Genomic DNA, 17,104 nt, shown 5'->3' on the forward strand with positions numbered 1-17,104 from the left:
CTTACAGAGGCCTTCAGCAGAGGCTCTTGTAACTTCTTAGAGAGGAGAAGGAGCGTCAGTCACCTCCATAAAGAGAAGGGTATTTGGATGGGTGGTGCTTCCAGGCTCTTCTGCCTTCACAGCAGAGGAGCTGATTGATCTTGAGAGAAGCACCCCTGGTCGGGCAGCTCCTCCACCTAGTCCCAGTTCCAACTGTACCCAGATACTCTGTACCTCACTACTCCAAGTGTGACGCATGGGCCATAAGCATGGCAATCAGCTGGGCGCTCTTAAAAATGCAGAGTCTTAGGCCCCACCCCAGACCTCCGAAACCAGAATCTGTATTTAATCTCCAGGAGCTTCCTGAACCCAGCAAAGTCTGAGATGTATGGCCCTATGGCTCCACCCTCTTTTCCTAGGATTCTCTAGGTCCTAAAGTAGATTCTAGGGTCTCCTGATCCCCCAGCCGGATTTTACTTGGATGCAAAGTCCTGATTTGCAGCTCTCCCAGCATGGGCCAAAGCAGCACAATACAGAACATGGGACCCCAGAGGCCATTCCCGTGGTCCTAACAAGGATCCTTGGGAGCTGGGACTGACTCCCATGAGCGACCCAGCTCTTTAATAACATGAGAGGGGGCTCTGCAACAGGCAGACCACCTCATAACAGCTGTGCAATCTTAGGCAAATGACCTAACCCTCTGAGCCCCAGTTTCTGTCTGTGAAATGAAGACTCCACCTTCCTGGCACTGCTGCGGAGAGCACTGAAGGAGCTGATGTGGGCAAAGTGCCTGGCGGGAGCTGATCGGGTTTCCCTCTTCACCTTGGGATGGGGGAAGGAAGGCTGGGGTCAGCATTTACATCGGGGACCCAGCACAGCCTGGGCTCCTCTTTGAAAATGTCCTTTGACTGAATGAGTTCTTTCTTCCCCTGGAGCCATCACTGTCTTGCTGGTTTTCCATTGACTAAGTCTTATAAAGCCTTTTATACTTAACATCACAGTTGCCTCCTGAGTTGAGGATCTGCTGTGGTCATGTGCTGTGATTTCCTGGATGATGGTGGTGATGGTGATGGTTTTGTTACTATTTATTTAACTTATCATGTGCCTGGTATTGTTCTCAGCACTTTATGTACATTATCTAATTTAACCCTCACAACAACCTGATGAATAGGTGGCCATTCTCATTCCATTTTACAGATCAGAAAAACACAAGTTCATGAGTTGCCCAAGATCCACCTAGAGGGAAGGATGTTGCTGGCTACCTCCCCAGCCCTGCTGTTTGCCTGATGAATGAGGTTGGAGGCTGAGGCTGAGGCCTTGACACAAAAACCTGCCCACCCTTCTCTCTACCACCAATACCAGACCTTGAGACAGACCATCTCCCAGGTGGGGAAAGCCCCCTGGGGAGGAGGCATTCCAATCCTGTGATCCTTAGGGAGAATCCTTTATGACACAACCTCATGCTCCCAGTGGCTCCAGGTGCCCTCTTATTCCCCTTTGCTAGTCTTCTGATGCCTCCTTCTCTGTCCCAAATGTGGTTTCTCCCCAGGACTCAAGCAACCCGTTTATGGCCTGGTCTTTCCCTTCTCCTTAGCTCCAGACTCACTACTCTGTAAGGAGTCATAGTCATGCCTCATGGCCAGTGACCTCTTGGCCACTCTGTGGTCACTTTAAATGCAAACTGTCTGAAGCCAGGCTCCTGCTCACCGCCAGCGAGCTCAGCGTCCCTGCTTGGGTCACTGTTTCCACATTTTGGACAGCTCCTCACTCTCCCGGCCACCCAACCCTCCTGCACCGGTGCTTCCTCCCCATCCTAATCAAGCCTGAGCCCCTACAAAAGTGGCCACTCGCTGCATTTTCTCCCTCGCTAGCGCATTCACCCTTCATTCCCCTGCCAACTTAATCTTCCAGAAACACTGTCTTCCCCTGACTTTCCCCATATCAGAAGCCACCAATGGCCCCTTTGCCCTCAGTACTGGAATTACTGGGTCTCCCCCACCCTGCCATGCTTCTCCTCCTCCACCTGCACAAATCCCCCTCCCTAGGCAAACTCAATGTCCCCTCTGTGCCTTTTTCTTGCCATCCTGCCTAAACTGTAGAGTGCAGTGCTGTTGTTACTCTGACCCTTCCAGTCTCAGTTCAGGTGCCTCCTCCCTTATGAAGCCCTCCCTGATCACAGCGACCTCTTCCATCCTGATTTCAAGGCATCTCCCGACATACTGTCCAATTCTGCCCTGCTGGGCTCTGGCAGCTGTGGAATCTTAGGAAAGTCCCCTTCTCTCTCATGCCCCAGGCGCTTCATGGGTAAAGGGGTCATGAAAATAGTACCCACCTTGAGGGGTTGTGGTGAGGGTTAATGAGTGAATATTTGTGAATTTCCTGGCACCTGGCAAGTGCTATAAACATGACAGTATCATTCATTTCATGGCTGTCTCCTAGTATCTCCTTTACCTGTCCCTGGTGTTGTGGGTGGACTCTAAAAGCCCCTAGTCAGGGACAAAGGCATACTTCCCCTGGCCTCCCACGGCATCTGGTGTAGCACCTGGTCCCCTGCAGGGCATGGTGGGCACCTGAGCCTCACCCACGGACCCCTCCCTCTGGCCTCCTGGCAGCAAATGGTGGTTCTACTGGACTCTGAGACCTTCAAGGCTCCTTTAATGCCAAGATGCCAGAATCGGGGTGGAAATGGGAATCCCCAGACTTGCCTCTCGTGGGGGCTATGACTCCAGGGCCCCCTGCCCTGCCCCAGATGCCTCCTGTTTCTCCCAGGCCTCTACCTTCTCAGTGTCTTTCCCCAGGGGACTCAAGAGAATCCCTCTCTCCTGCTCCTCTTCCTCACCTCGCCTCTTCCCGAACAGCTGCCCCCACCATCTTATGAGGGACCCCAGGGCAGAGTGCAGTTCTTGTGCAGCTACAAGGAGCCAGAAGGCAGGACTGCATGCTGACATGGGCCAGGGGCCAGTACTGGGTGTTTATTGCCTGTGCCATCGACCCGCACAGCTCGCTGTTTATCTGTCTTCCTGACACACCTAATTACCCAGGTTGCAGCTGCCAGAGCGTTTGCTCTTCCTAAATCACCGGCTCCCATCTCTCCTGTCGCCCAGGCCTCCGGGCCTCTGCCTGCAGAAGGGCTGCCATTGATTTTGCCGTTCCCATTTATGATCTACAAGGCTCTGCATGGCTGTTGCACATTTTACCTTAATTAGTTTATTCTTCTGGGCATCCCTGTTGAGCTCAGGAGCCAGGAGGCTGAAGAGTGGGAGAGGCCAACAGCACAGGCGCCCTAACACCTCCGGCTGAAAAGCTCTGAGCCTGACCAGACATCAGCACCTTAGGACAGCAACTTGCTAAGGACAGCACCAGTTACACAGGGCACTAAGAGGTGGTCTACAAAAAGGGGTTCCATGGCCAAGGAACATTTGGGAAAGGCTGGGTTAAATAAAATTAAACAGGTAATTCATTGCAAGACTTCTTGACATACTAATAGATCAATGTCCAAGGGAAATCTCCGAGGGGTGGGTGAGTGTGCAGTCTTTCCCAAGCTCACATGATCACAGAATCCTTTCTCCAGGCTCCTCATAGAGACCAGAGTCCCACAAAGCACACTTTGGGAAATGCTGCCTGAGGTGGACAGGAGGAACTGGAGGTGAGAAGTCAAACAGAGGGGGACAGAGTCACCCTAGACCTAGTTTCTCCTCTAGATAGCTAAGGCAGGAACTTGGCAGCTTGAGAAATTTCTCTCACTCAATCCAGAGGTGTCCATCAGAGCTCTGCAGAACGCCAGCTACCACACCCATTTTCTCCCCGACTGCATGCCGGCCCAGGCTTCAGTGGAGTGTGACCCAGGCATCTCAGGGATGGTGCTAGCTGGAGGTACAGCATCTAAAGGGGCCCTGGTTGGGCAGAGATGGGCAAGGGCTGCTTGCTGATGGTGAGGGCTGGAGACCCGGAAGCCTGCAGGGGCTATCCGCAGAAGCTCCCAGGCGTCTGGAAGCAATAGCAAGCCTGCCACTGCCTCCAGGAGAGCCATGATGATGGTGGCCTAAGTCCAAGTCCCTTCTCGAGAGCCCTGAAATCCAGAACCCTCTGAACACTTCAAGTGCATTTTTTAAGTTTTGTGGGAAATTCAATTGATAGCAAAACCTGTCCTGGGCTAATCTGAGCTATTTATAGGCTTTATTTATCCCACTTAGGGTGAATATTCATATAATTCACTGCAGAAATATTAATGTGTTTAATTACAGGGTGCTGCTTCCATCCCTGCTGGGGGTGTTATGTAATAAACGGTGTGTGTACTGTGTTACCTTTCCAAAATCTGAAGGAAAAATATGTAAATTCCTGAACACATATGACTCCCAGGAATTTTGAGGAGGGGCTGTGGACCTGGGGTCTCAGACCCGCCGCCGAACTCCCTCCGTGTGCGTTTCTCATGTAATTCCCACAGCGATGCTGGGAGGGAGGCAGAGCTGTTATCCACAACTTTTAGATGAAGAAGCCAAGACCTCGGGCCTCACAGCTAACAAGCCTCAGATGTGGAACGCGACTCCGGTCTACTGGGTCGGGGCCCTGTGGTTTTGTCGGGGTCATCCGCGACTCCGTTTCCCCCATGTGCATCCAGGCCACAGCAGCTCTGTGCAGGTCCCTTCTGGGCTCCACAGAAATGGGCCTGTGCTGAAGCCTCCACCTGCAACCCCTGCAGGCCCCCTGGGTCTGCCTCCACTCAGCGGAAGGGACGTTTCCTCCTCCCTGGGTCAGGCTTCTCTGGAGAGAAGGCAGGAGAGAGAGTGCCGGTTCCCTGCTGTCGGGTGAGGACCCCTGGGGCCAACTCCAGACCCCACAGATGATGCTTCTGATCCTGTGGGTCCTGCGGTCTCAGGGGGTCGCAGCGTGAGGACCCCTCAGAGACCAAACCTTTTGTCCTCTCCTGGGTGGAGCCACCTGAGGGGTCGAGGGTCACTTACACACTCCCCTCACCTATGCATACTCCCACAAGTACTCACGCTCATCTGCTCACTTCCACACACACACTTGCCTGTTCTTGCACACTACGCTCACACTCACTCTCACTCGTGCCCACACTCATCCTCACTCACCCCCACACTCACTCTCACTCACCCCCCCACACTCACTCTCACTCACCCCCCTCACACTCACTCTCACTCACCCCCTCTCACACTCACTCTCACTCACCCCCTCTCACACTCACTCTCACCCCCCTCACACTCACTCTCACTCACCCCCTCTCACACTCACTCTCACCCCTCACACTCTCACCCTCTCACACTCACCCTCCCCACACTCACCCCTCTCACACTCACTCTCACCCCCTCACACTCTCACCCTCTCACACTCACCCTTCCCACACTCACCCCCTCTCACACTCACTCTCACTCACCCCTCTCACACTCACTCTCACTCACCCCCTCTCACACTCACTCTCGCCCCCTCTCACACTCTCTCACCCCTTCTCACACTCACCCCTCACACTCTCACCCCCTCACACTCACCCCTACACACACCCCACTCACACTCACCCCCCACACTCACTCTCACCCACCCCCCTCACACTCACCCCCCACACTCACTCTCACTCACCCCCCACACTCACTGTCACCCCCTCACACTCACCCCCACACTCACTCTCACCCCCTCTCACACTCACCCCCCACACTCACTCTCACTCACCCCCCTCTCACACCCCCCACACTCATTCTCACCACCCTCTCACACTCACCCCCACACTCACTCTCATCCCCCTCTCACATTCACCCCCCACGCTCACTCACTCACCCCCTCACACTCACCCCCCACACTCTCACTCACCCCCTCACACTCACCCCCACACTCACTCTCACTCACCCCCTCACACTCACCCCCACACTCACTCTCACCCACCCCTCTCACACTCACCCCCCACACTCACTCTCACTCATCCCCCCACACTCACTCTCACTCATCCCCCCACACTGACCCTTACTCACCCCCCTCTCACGCTCACTCACCCCCCACACTCACTCTCACTCATCCCCCCACACTGACTCTTACTCACCCCCCTCTCACGCTCACTCACCCCCCACACTCACTCTCACTCACCCCCCCACACTCACTCTCGCCTCCCTCACACTCACTCTCACCCACCCTCCTCTCATGCTCACTCTCACTCACCCCCTCTCATGCTCGCCCCCCTCACACTCACTCTCACTCATCCCCCCACACTCACTCTCACCCCCCACACTCTCTCCCTCACCCACCCCCGTCTCATGCTAACTCTCACTCGCTCCCTTCTCATGCTCACTCACCCCCCTCACACTCACTCTCACTCATCCCCCCACACTCACTCTCACTCACTCCCCCACACTCACTCTCACCCCCCACACTCACTCTCACTCATCCCCACTCTTACGCTCACTCTGACTCATGCCCACACTCACTGTCACTCATGCCCACATTCTCAACTCACTCATGCCCACTCTCTCACACTCACTCATCCTTGCCCACTCTTATTCTCTGACACACTCTTACTCTTGTGTACTCACCACACATCCTCACACACCCACTCATGCTGACACACACTCATGCTCAGCCATTGTCTCACTCTCACACCTACACACTCATTCTCATGCTCACTCTTTTTCTCACACACTTGCTGTCACAAACTCGTACCAATTTTTTTTTTTTTTTTTTTTTTTTTTTTTTTTTTTTTTTTTTGAGACAGGGTATTGTTCTGTCACCCAGGCTGGAGTGCAGTGGCGCAGTCGCAGCTCACTGCAGCCTCGACCTCCTGGGCTCAGGTGATCCTCCTGCTTCAGCCTCCTGAGTAGCTGGGACTATAGGCATGTGCCACCACACCTGGCTAATTTTTTAGGGGGGTGGTTTGTAGAGATGGGGTCTTGCTATGTTGCCTGACTGGTCTAGTACTCCTGGGCTCAAGTGATCTATCCTCCTCGGCCTCCCACAGTACTGGGATTACTGGTATGAGCCACCGTGCCCAGCCCACTCACACACTCTTACTGTCACTCACGCTGGCTCTTACTCCTACACATTCTCACTCATTCACACATCCACACACACAATTCACTCTCACAATGCTCACTCTCGCTCATACTCACACTCACACACTTCCCACCCTCACACACACCCACTCACAGAATCACTGGTTTTCATCGAACCCCTGCAGTGCAGGGCTGATGTCTCTAAAGAACCTTGGAACGTAGTTCATCTATAATATGAGAAAAATCATTTCTGTCGAAAAATAGCTACCACTTTTGTGGGGAGACTATCCCAAACCTTTAGTGTGCATCATCCCATTATTCCTCACAATAAACTTTCTGTAACTACTATCATCCCCACTCCCAAATAGGAAAACCGAGGCTCAGAGATACTGGGCAGCATGCCTCAAGTCTAGAGCCTAGAAGTAGAATCCAAGCAGAACCAACACTGGGGCTCCAGATCATTTTCATCACCTGAGCTCTTGGCCCGGGTGCCCCTGTGCCATGCTGGCTCTCCTCAGTCTAAGCCTGCTGCCTTTTCCGTGGTCCAGACAGTCAAGTTCAGGGTTCTGTCCCCAGGTCCACTCTTCCTCAAGCTCACCTTCCCAGATTCCTTCAGCTGCTCCTCTCCCTGTGTTTCCTGTCCAGCCCAGGAGATAGAACGAGGCCCCCCCTAAACTATGAACACTCTGGGTCTTGCATTAACAAGAAATTAACTAAGGGTGATGGTGGAGGAGACAGCTCTGCCTTTCAAGTGGTCACTTGAATGGGCTTGAGGCCTCAGCCACCAGCAGTTATTCCCACTTCCCCAGAACAAGGCTTCTTAGTCACGAACGAGCTCCAGAGGGCCACAGACCTGAAATGACGTATGGCATATTATGTGGTGCAAACCTGCAACTCCCTCAGCTGAAGGTCCTTCACCTCCCTCCAGTTCTCAAAGGGGCCAGTAATCCAAAAGAGGTGAAAACCACTGCCTTCGGGGGCTCTACAGTCCTGGGACCAGGGGCCTCCCAGGGCTGCCCAAACTCATCACACCCCAGGCAGAACAACCCCTCACTTCTCACGCTGTCAGAGCTCAACTTCCAGCCCCTTCCTCAGGGAGGACTGAGACCTACTCATGAACCAGAACCATTTCTTCTGATACCCAAATCAGGTAGGTCCTGCGATCCAGTAGAGAATGTAGGGACAGCGCCTGGAAAAAAAGCCATCCTGGGTTGAGTTTGGATGTTACGGTATTGCAGTCCCAGGAGCTCCTTGCTGGTGTTGCAGGAGAACGGGGCAGGGCACGAAATCCAGCTGCTAAGAGTCATCTCAGTCACACTGCAGCAGTGGCACTTCTTCCCTAGTTCCTGAGGCCTGGGCCAACCATCTTCATGAGGCTCAGAGTCTCTTCCCTCAAGTGGAAACATCTGAGTGCTCCCCAAACACAGAGGAGTTTCACCTGCTTGAGGTCTTCCTTGCCGCAGATGACCCATCCTCCTCCGGTCCCAAGAACCTTGTGGCAGGTGCCATGAGACATACCCAGAGATCATAACCAAGACCCTGATCCACTGTCCACCAGCCCTCCCTTTCCTCCTCTCTCCAGGGGTGGCCACATACACCGACAAGTTGTTCAAGTTCCGCAATAACCGGTGGGAAGACATTCTGAGTGATGAGGTCAACGTGGCCCGTGGGGTGGCCAGCCTCTTTGCCGGACGTTCTGTGGCCTGTGTGGACAGAAAGGTGAGTGCAGGGGTGCATGGGGGGCCTGGGGAGAAGCCATGTGACAGCCAGGAGAGGAGCCACTGTGTAGACGTCCCCTGACAGAGTGGCAGCTCCCACGGTGTCTTGGATAGATTGGGTGCTAAATACCAACAACTAAGACTTGCAGAATGCATTGCTTTGTACCTTTCACATCCTGTCTCACATGCAGCCCTCCCAGAAACCAGTGAGGAAGCCAGCCAAGGGATCATTGTGTCCTTGGGACACTGGTGGGGATGGAAGCCTAGCTTGGAGCAGTGACTTGCGTGGGAGCCCAAAGCAGATGAGTGGTGTGGCTAGGACATGAATCCACCTCTTCTAGCTGTAAATCCTGCCTGCATTCATTCACTCAACTAACATTTACTAAGTGCCTCCTGTGTGCCAGGCACTGAGCCGTGGGGCCCTTCGTAAATATTTACGGAATAAATGAAGGCCCAATGGAGGGGTTCCTAGGTAGGTGAGGGGAGGGTTGCCTCAATATACAAGTACTTTAGTTCATCAATAGCTCCTCCAACATTTTCGTGCCCTGCAAGTGCACCCTACACAGAGGTGCCCCACCCAAACTGGACGGGAAGGAAAGACGTTGTGGGAAGGGGCATGAGCCCCTGCAGCCATCTGCCCAGGGAGGGGGCAGCCGCCCACCCAGGCTTGGGTCCCAGCAGGCCTCGCCAGAGCCAGCAGCTTGCTGCAAAGGTGATTTATACCTCCTGTCACCTGCTCCCCTGCCGCCCACCTCCTTGGCTTTGTAAACAGTCATCACTAAATCAGGGGCCCAGCTGCTGCCCGGCTGCCACAGGAGTGTCTATGGCCCTCACTCTGGGGGCAGGGGCAAGAGGCTTGGCTCGCTTTGGAATTGAGATGGCACCAAGGGGATTGGGGATTCAGTGTGAATCTTTACAGCAGGGGCCTCCAGGCCTTGGGAGAAGGCAGGTGCCAGGTATACATATTTATTTCTTAACAAGCTGGTGCTGGGAAGAGAAGCCAAGCTGGGCTGTGAAGCCACATTTAGCCTGACCTGAATCTGTGCCACCTGGACTCCTGCCTGGTGGGAGGGGACGGGGAGGCAGCTCTGTGAACAGCCCCAGAGTGTGGGGTGGAGCTGGGGGGTGCCAGACTTGGTCATGGTTAGGGGCCCCTTCCCAGCCTCCTCCTGGTTTCCCATCTCACCCGTTCAGGACCAAGGCTTTTGACACTCAGCTAACGTGGGCAACTTCTCAGAGAACTGGAGGGAGAGGCATGCAGGTTAATCACAAAGAGATGCACTCTGTCCTAACAAGGTCATCCGCACACCCACGCATTTAACCACAGGACAAAAGCACTGTGTGAAATGCAAAAAAAAAAAAAAAAAAAAAAAAATGGCCTGGCACGGCAGCACAGGAGGCAGGAGTCCAGAAGCTTGCTCACACTCTGCTTAGCCCCTGACTTCAGTCTCCCAGGCCTCAGAGAACTAGAAAGAAGCCCTACAGTCAATCTGCCAGCAGAGGAGGGTTGCTTTCTGAGTCCAGCCACCACCTCGGCCATCCCTGGGGCCTGAGGACTGCCAGGGGAGGAATGGAGAGAGGCCAAGGGCAGCCTGGAAGTTGAGAGAGGGCAATGCAGCACGGTGCAGGAAAACACAAGAGCAAGGACAACAGTAACTGCCAACACCTCTTACACTAGGGAAATGCCACGCCTTGTGCTGCACGCTTTACCTCCCTCGTCCTACTGAGTCCTCATAAGACACCAACAAGGTAGATGCCATCGCTATCCCATTTGACAGATATGGAAACTCAGGCTTTGAGAAATTAGGCAACTTGACCTTGATCACGCATGAAGCAACAGGCAAAGCCAGGAATTGAACCTTACCTGCCTGAAAATGAAGATGCCTTTTAACCCTCAGCCGCCCTGCCCCTGGGTGAAATGATAGCAGACACAAGTTTCTAACTTTATTACAGCACTCACCCTAGTCATCCTTCCTTAGCCCCATAGCCTCTACCTGGGGCAGGGCCTTTTAATCTAGCTACCTGGTCAGTGGTTCTCAGTGTAGCCTCTGGGCCAGCGGCAGCAGCATTGCTAGAAATGCACATTCTCAGGCCCTGCCCCACTCCACCCTCCAGACAGACTGAATCAGAAACTCCAGGGGTGGGGCCAGCAATCTGGGGTTCAGCTAGCCCTGCAGGTGACTCTGATGCATGCTCAAGTATGAGACCTTTTGCTCCATAAATGCCTCAGCCCCGCCCCCACTCTGCCACGTGCTGTTCTCTCCCCTCTCCCCTTCCACCCCTCACTCGTTCTCTGCTCCAAACCCGGAACATCCACTTGTCCTTTCTCTCCAGCTGCCTCATCACTCACCCACCTTTCTGGATCCAGCTCAAAACCGATCTCTTACAAGAACGTCCTCTGATCAATAATGATTATGCCTCATGTTTATATAGCATTTTTATCTTTTCAAAGACTTTTCACATACGTTGTCTCATTTAATCTTCTCAACAACCCTGCCAGGAAGCAGGGGGAATATGATCCCCATTTAACATCTGAGGAGATGCAGCCTGGAGGCAGCCAGGGATTTACCCAAAGACGAGCAGTTAGGGGCAGGCCCTAGACTAGGACCCAGGCTAATGGCCCTGGATCAGGGTTCTCAAAGTGTGGTTCCCAGACCAGCAGTGTCAGCATCATCTGGGAACTTGTTAGAAATGCAGATTCTCATGGCTCACCCCAGACCTGTTGGTCAGAAACTCAGGGGATGGGGCCAGATGTTAAAAAAAAAAAAAAAAAAAAAAAATCTGGGCCGGGCGCGGTGGCTCAAGCCTGTAATCCCAGCACTTTGGGAGGCCGAGACAGGCGGATCATGAGATCAGGAGATCGAGACCATCCTGGCTAACATGGTGAAACCCTGTCTCTACTAAAAAATACAAAAAACTAGCCAGGCGAGGTGGCAGACGCCTGTAGTCCCAGCTACTCAGGAGGCTGAGGCAGGAGAATGGCGTAAACCCGTAAACCCGGGAGGCGGAGCTTGCAGTGAGCTGAGGTCCGGCCACTGCACTCCAGCCTGGGCAACAGAGTGAGACTCCGTCTCAAAAAAAAAAAAAAAATCTGTGTTTTAACGAGCCCCCCCAGGTGATTCTGATGTAGGCTAAAGTGTGGGAACCACTGCACTGGCCCCAAAGCTGCAGAAACATCTTCCTTCCCTTGGAATCATCTCACCCTCCCAGAATTACCGTGGTCAAGTTCACATGTGAATTTCTGCAATATTCTACAACCGTAACACATCTGTGTTTGTCAGTTTATCCCCCTGATAAATCAAAGTAAGGAACTAGGCATAACTGAATTTTGTAAATATCCTAATTTCTGGCAGAGTGAATTTCAGTCCATTGAACTTATTGCTCATTTGTTGATGAGACTGCTGCCAGCTGGTAGGGTTGGGAACAGTTTGTGATGGCGCACTTTCCTCTTTGGCCCCATCATTCACTCTTCATCCAGTCATTCTGCACAGCCTCGGATGGCTGAGAACTTCTCAAAGTTCTCCCCTAATCAAGAAACCTTGTTAGGCCAGGTGTGGTGGCTCAAACCCTTAACCAGCACTTTGGGCATCCAAATCAGGAGGATAGATTGAGACACCAGGAGTTCAAGACCAGCCTCAACAACATAGGGAGACTCTGTCTCTACAACAAACAAACAAAAAAAAATTAGCTGGGTGTGGTGGTGCATACCTGTAGTCCCAGCTACTTGGGAGGCTGGAGTAGGAGGATCACTTGAGCCTAGTCGAGGCTGCAGTGAGCCTGAGTGACAAAGGGAGACCCTGTCTAAAAAAAAAAAAAATAGGCTGTACTGTAAAGCGGTGCATCTCAAACTCAATTTTGCACAGGAATCCCATGGCAGTCTTGCTACAATGCAGATTCTGATTCAGTGGGTCTTGCAGGGGGCGGGCGGTTTGCTGAGGGTCTACACTTCAAACATGATCCCAGAGGTCACCAATGCCACTGGTGTAGGGACCACTTTGAGTAGCAAGATTTGTAAAGCACAGATTTCTGAGTAGCAGCATAAAGACTCAGATAACCAAAAGAGAAGGAGTAGAGCAATCTGTAGGGAACAAATTTACCACCTTCTCCAGCTTCACCCCTTGACACTCTCTGCCTTGCACTTTATATTCCAGCAACATTTTATATTCCAGACACCAGGAGTTCAAGACCAGCCTCAACAACATAGGGAGACTCTGTCTCTACAACAAACAAACAAAAAAAAATTAGCTGGGTGTGGTGGTGCATACCTGTAGTCCCAGCTACTTGGGAGGCTGGAGTAGGAGGATCACTTGAGCCTAGTCGAGGCTGCTGAACTAACTGCTGTAGTTTCTCTACATACATCCTTCTCTTTCTCATCTCTACTTGGAAGGTTCTTTTCCCTCCAATTCACCTGACTGAGACTCCTTTAAGGAAAGCTTTTTGGAACTTCCCATGGTTAGGTGCCCTTCCCCTGGGTTAGGAGCTCCTCTTCTGGGTACACAGGAAATCCTGTCCGTGCTCTCTGCCATATGCTTGTCTCATTGTTGATACATCTGTGTCACCCAGGAGACTCTAAAAGGAAACTCTAAGCTCCCTCCTTGGTCTCACCCACCAGTTAGACAGACTCGTGTGGCTCTTCATCAGCTTCCCCAAAGAAAATGATCCCTTCAAAGACTGGCCAAGCACGGTGGCTTACCCCTGTAATTCCAGCACTTTGGGAGGCCCAGGGGGGTGGTTCACTTGAGGTCAGGAGTTCAAGATCAGCCTCACCAATATGGTGAAACCCCGTCTCTACTAAAAAATACAAAAATTAGCCAGGAGTGGTGGTGCATGCCTGTAATCCCAGCTACTTGGGAGGCTAAAGCAAGACAATCGCTTGAACCTGGGAGGTGGAGGCCGCAGTAAGCCGAGATCACACCACTGCACTTCAGCTGTGGCAACAGAGCGAGACCCAAACAAACAAAAACACACACACACACACACACCAAAAAACCCACAAAGATATAAAGTCGCTGACCAGTTCGGTGGAACAAGAATTGTGCTCATGGTGCCAATGGATGAGAAATCGAAGCAAGGAAAGGGGACCACCAGTCTTGTTGCCGTGAGCTCAACAGTTTCTCTTAGGTCCTTTTAGGTTTATGGCTTGTCTTTCAAACTAGACTATAAGCAACCTACGGTCAGAGATTTTGTCTTAAGTACGTTTATAACACAGCACTTGGCACATCGTTGGAGCTTAAGAAATATTTACTGTCTAATTAATTAGAGGGAAGTGATGCAAAGGATGAGAGAAAAGCCAGAAAACTGATTTAGAAAGTGTGTGGATCTCTTGGGAAGAAGTCATCCATTGAAGAAATAGCACCATTATAACAACAGGCAGAAGAGAAGAGTCTTTCATCAGCGGTGTTTTGGACTAGTGAAGAGAATGACTCTTGCACAGAGGAGCTGGTGCCCAAGGCTGCTCCTGGATGCAAAGGGAAAAGCGAATCTTTGAGACAGTGTTGTAAAGATGGAAGTGATACAATCTTTCTTCCTGGAACGGGGGAAATAAGGGAATGGAAGAGGGAAGTAGGACCCCTGCAAATCTGTGCCTCTTGTGCTACCAAAACAGGGGAATGAAGAAGCGCGGGGTGGGAACAGGGGGAGGGAGATGGCTCAGGAATTTGCTTGTCATCTTGGCTGGAGTGAGCTTGAATGGGAGAGAGAGAGACTGAGAATAATGGGAATTGGTAGATCAATCAATCAGCAAATATTTATTGAGCAGCTACCCTGGCTGGCAGCTGGAGAGAGCTCAGCTGGAGGGAGGCACATTAGAAAATTGTCTATAAAAAGGTGGTTGTGGGGGAGAGGGAGGGATGTGTTCTTCTGGAACAGGATGGAAGGAGAAGCAGGCTGCTTTGTTGTACGACTCCCGGGAGTGTCATTCACATGGCAGCCTTTGTGAAAAGCCCCTCTGGAAGTGCGCCATGCACGGCCTACAAGGCCATTCGCAACAGACCTGGGGAGAAGAACCCAACCCTGTGAAAGAGCTATGGTCCTACCTGGGGTGGGGAGGGGGCGGTTTCTGGGATGAGCCAAGGTGGGCCTGCTCACCGCTTCCTTCCCTTCTTCCTCAGGGCTCTGGACGCTACTCTATCTACATTGCCAATTACGCCTACGGTAATGTGGGCCCTGATGCCCTCATTGAAATGGACCCTGAGGCCAGTGACCTCTCCCGGGGCATTCTGGCGCTCAGAGATGTGGCTGCTGAGGCTGGGGTCAGCAAATATACAGGTACGCAGAGTGATGTGGGAGGCGGTGTGCTGGAGCGGCTGGGGCTGGGGTCCAGGGCCCTGCAAGGCTGAGTCTAATTCATCAGAGACCACAAGAAAAGGGTGACCTTATGTCCCTGGGGAGGGGAAATAAAGGCTCTATGCCATCCTGCCACCCACAGAAGGCTTCTCCCACACTGCCTCTCCAAGCATTGGTGAGATATCTGGCAGGTATGAGTTTCAGGGTACCCAAGAGGGGGCATCTGGCTTGCTGGAAAATGGATATGAGAATCACATCATCACAACATCATTCTCTCCCTGGAACCTCTTGCCCCACTCCCTCTGGTAACCTCAATGATGGGTGAGCAGGTTCTGTAGGAGAAAACTGGCAAATCACAAAAACCGAGATTTAAAGCATTCTTTATTGCCAAATCACAGATGAAATTATTTACTTACACATAAGCAACCAGGAATTGAGTGCTAAATCCCTAGGCTTCAGCTGGGTCCCGTCTCGGATAACTGAGCTCAAAGAATTGTGTTCTTGTTCCAAAACCTCTCCAGCACTTTTTTTTGAAGGCACGCTCCCCCCTCATCTTTCTGGATGGGGGACCTATTGTCAGAGTCTCTGACAGGGAGATCTTTCTAGGGAAGGCTGTTTTTCTAATTCCAGCACGGCTGCTGACTAAACTCTGATAATCTGCCAATAGACTGCTGATGGCAGAGCAATCCAGTTCCTGTTTTGGGTGCCAAAAATCAGGAAGCCAGAGCTGTACACAACAACTTGTCATGTGAACTTAAGCCACACTCACACCTGACCTGCACTTGGGACAGAGAGATCCTCTTGTTGGTCAGCCTTCCCGACATATCCATCCCAAAGTGTGCGGCAGAGGCTTCCAAAGTGGCAGCCTTCCTCAGTCTGAATCCTGAGGCTGGAAGGATGGTTGAGGGGTCCTTTGGGGCACCCCCTTGCCTCCAGACACCTGGGTGGTGGCAACCCTTTCCTGCCCAGAAAGGGTTGTCACTGCCTCTCCTGAGTTTACGATGCCTTTCTCTAACCACCTTTCACCCTGGTGAAAGGAGGAGATTAATGTTGACCTGTCTGACAAAGTTTCTGGGAACAAATGACTAGACAATAAAATAGTTAGCACAGCTCAAGCCCCATCTAAGTGCCTGAGAGCTCCGCGCGTGAAGGTACCATGGAAAGGCTGTGTCAGTAATAAACCATGTTTCCCCCGGAAAAGAAATAAACATGCAGGCACTTCAGCCTAGATTTGTACAGTCAATTTTTCTGAATAGTTCCCAGTTCTGTGCACTGGGCTGGCTTGGCAATTAAGTGCCTTGATCTTGCAAGGGAAGGGGGTGCACTGGGGGGATGAAGCACTTGAAAATGACAAGGTGGAAGGGAGGCAAGGACTGGGAGAGCAGGCCAGACGCAGAATAAAAGAATTTGGAGGTTGCGGCTGGGTTTCAGCACGAAGGGGGCATTGTCCACGCTGACTGGGCTGGCACAGAACCGAGGAGGGGGAAGGAGGAGACCCAGAGGAGGCAGCTGAGGAGCACGGTGGGGATGGAAGCACCAGCCAACTGTGCCGGCTGGGCTGCAAGGACAGGCGGTTCAAGGAAGAAGCAGCAGCTTCGGTGCGGAGGGAGGCTGGGGCAGCTGGCGTGCCCAGAGGACACGTTCGAGCAGCTCTGCAGACTTCCAAAAGCCATTTGGCTGACAAGAACCTATTTGGCCCACCATGTTACTATTCTGTCGGCCCGCCTTCTCCAGCCCACCCTTTCCCTGCCCGCCAAGCCCCCCAACACTACCCTGCAGCCCCCTTGTCACTCAGCTAATGATACATGGACATCTGGCTGGAAAACCAGCCCAGAGTTCCCCCCACCCCCGAGCCCCAGGAATGGACCCCAAATGTAAGGGCCGCCATGCTGAGCCCGGCCTGATGGCTGAGGCTCTGGGCGCGTGGCCAGCGCTCAGCACCACTCCAGTGCCAGGGGTCCTGAGAAGCCGGGAGGGAAGCAGGCGGAAGGGGCAGGCCACATCCAGATGTGCACTCAGGGAGCTGGGAGGTCCCTGGAGCCAAGCCACACAGCACCTGCCTGCTAGACAGCTGGGAGAACCTCCCATTTTACAAAGAATAGAGCGAGATCCAGGGAGAAGAGACTCACC

The 17,104-nt window shown here is 52.6% G+C and overlaps 1 protein-coding gene across 1 annotated transcript in view; it reads left to right on the forward strand.

Moving 5' to 3' along the window:
- CRTAC1 (cartilage acidic protein 1) overlaps nt 1–17,104 on the forward strand; it is a 165,071-nt gene that overhangs the window by 98,079 nt on the left and 49,888 nt on the right. Inside the window, exons 4-5 of the mRNA XM_030941278.1 lie at nt 8,554–8,690; nt 14,800–14,956. Coding sequence (XP_030797138.1) covers nt 8,554–8,690; nt 14,800–14,956 — 294 coding nt within the window. The remainder of the gene's footprint in view (nt 1–8,553; nt 8,691–14,799; nt 14,957–17,104) is intronic.

Source organism: Rhinopithecus roxellana, chromosome 11, assembly GCF_007565055.1.
Source record: "Rhinopithecus roxellana isolate Shanxi Qingling chromosome 11, ASM756505v1, whole genome shotgun sequence".
Taxonomy (NCBI): Eukaryota; Metazoa; Chordata; class Mammalia; order Primates; family Cercopithecidae; genus Rhinopithecus; species Rhinopithecus roxellana.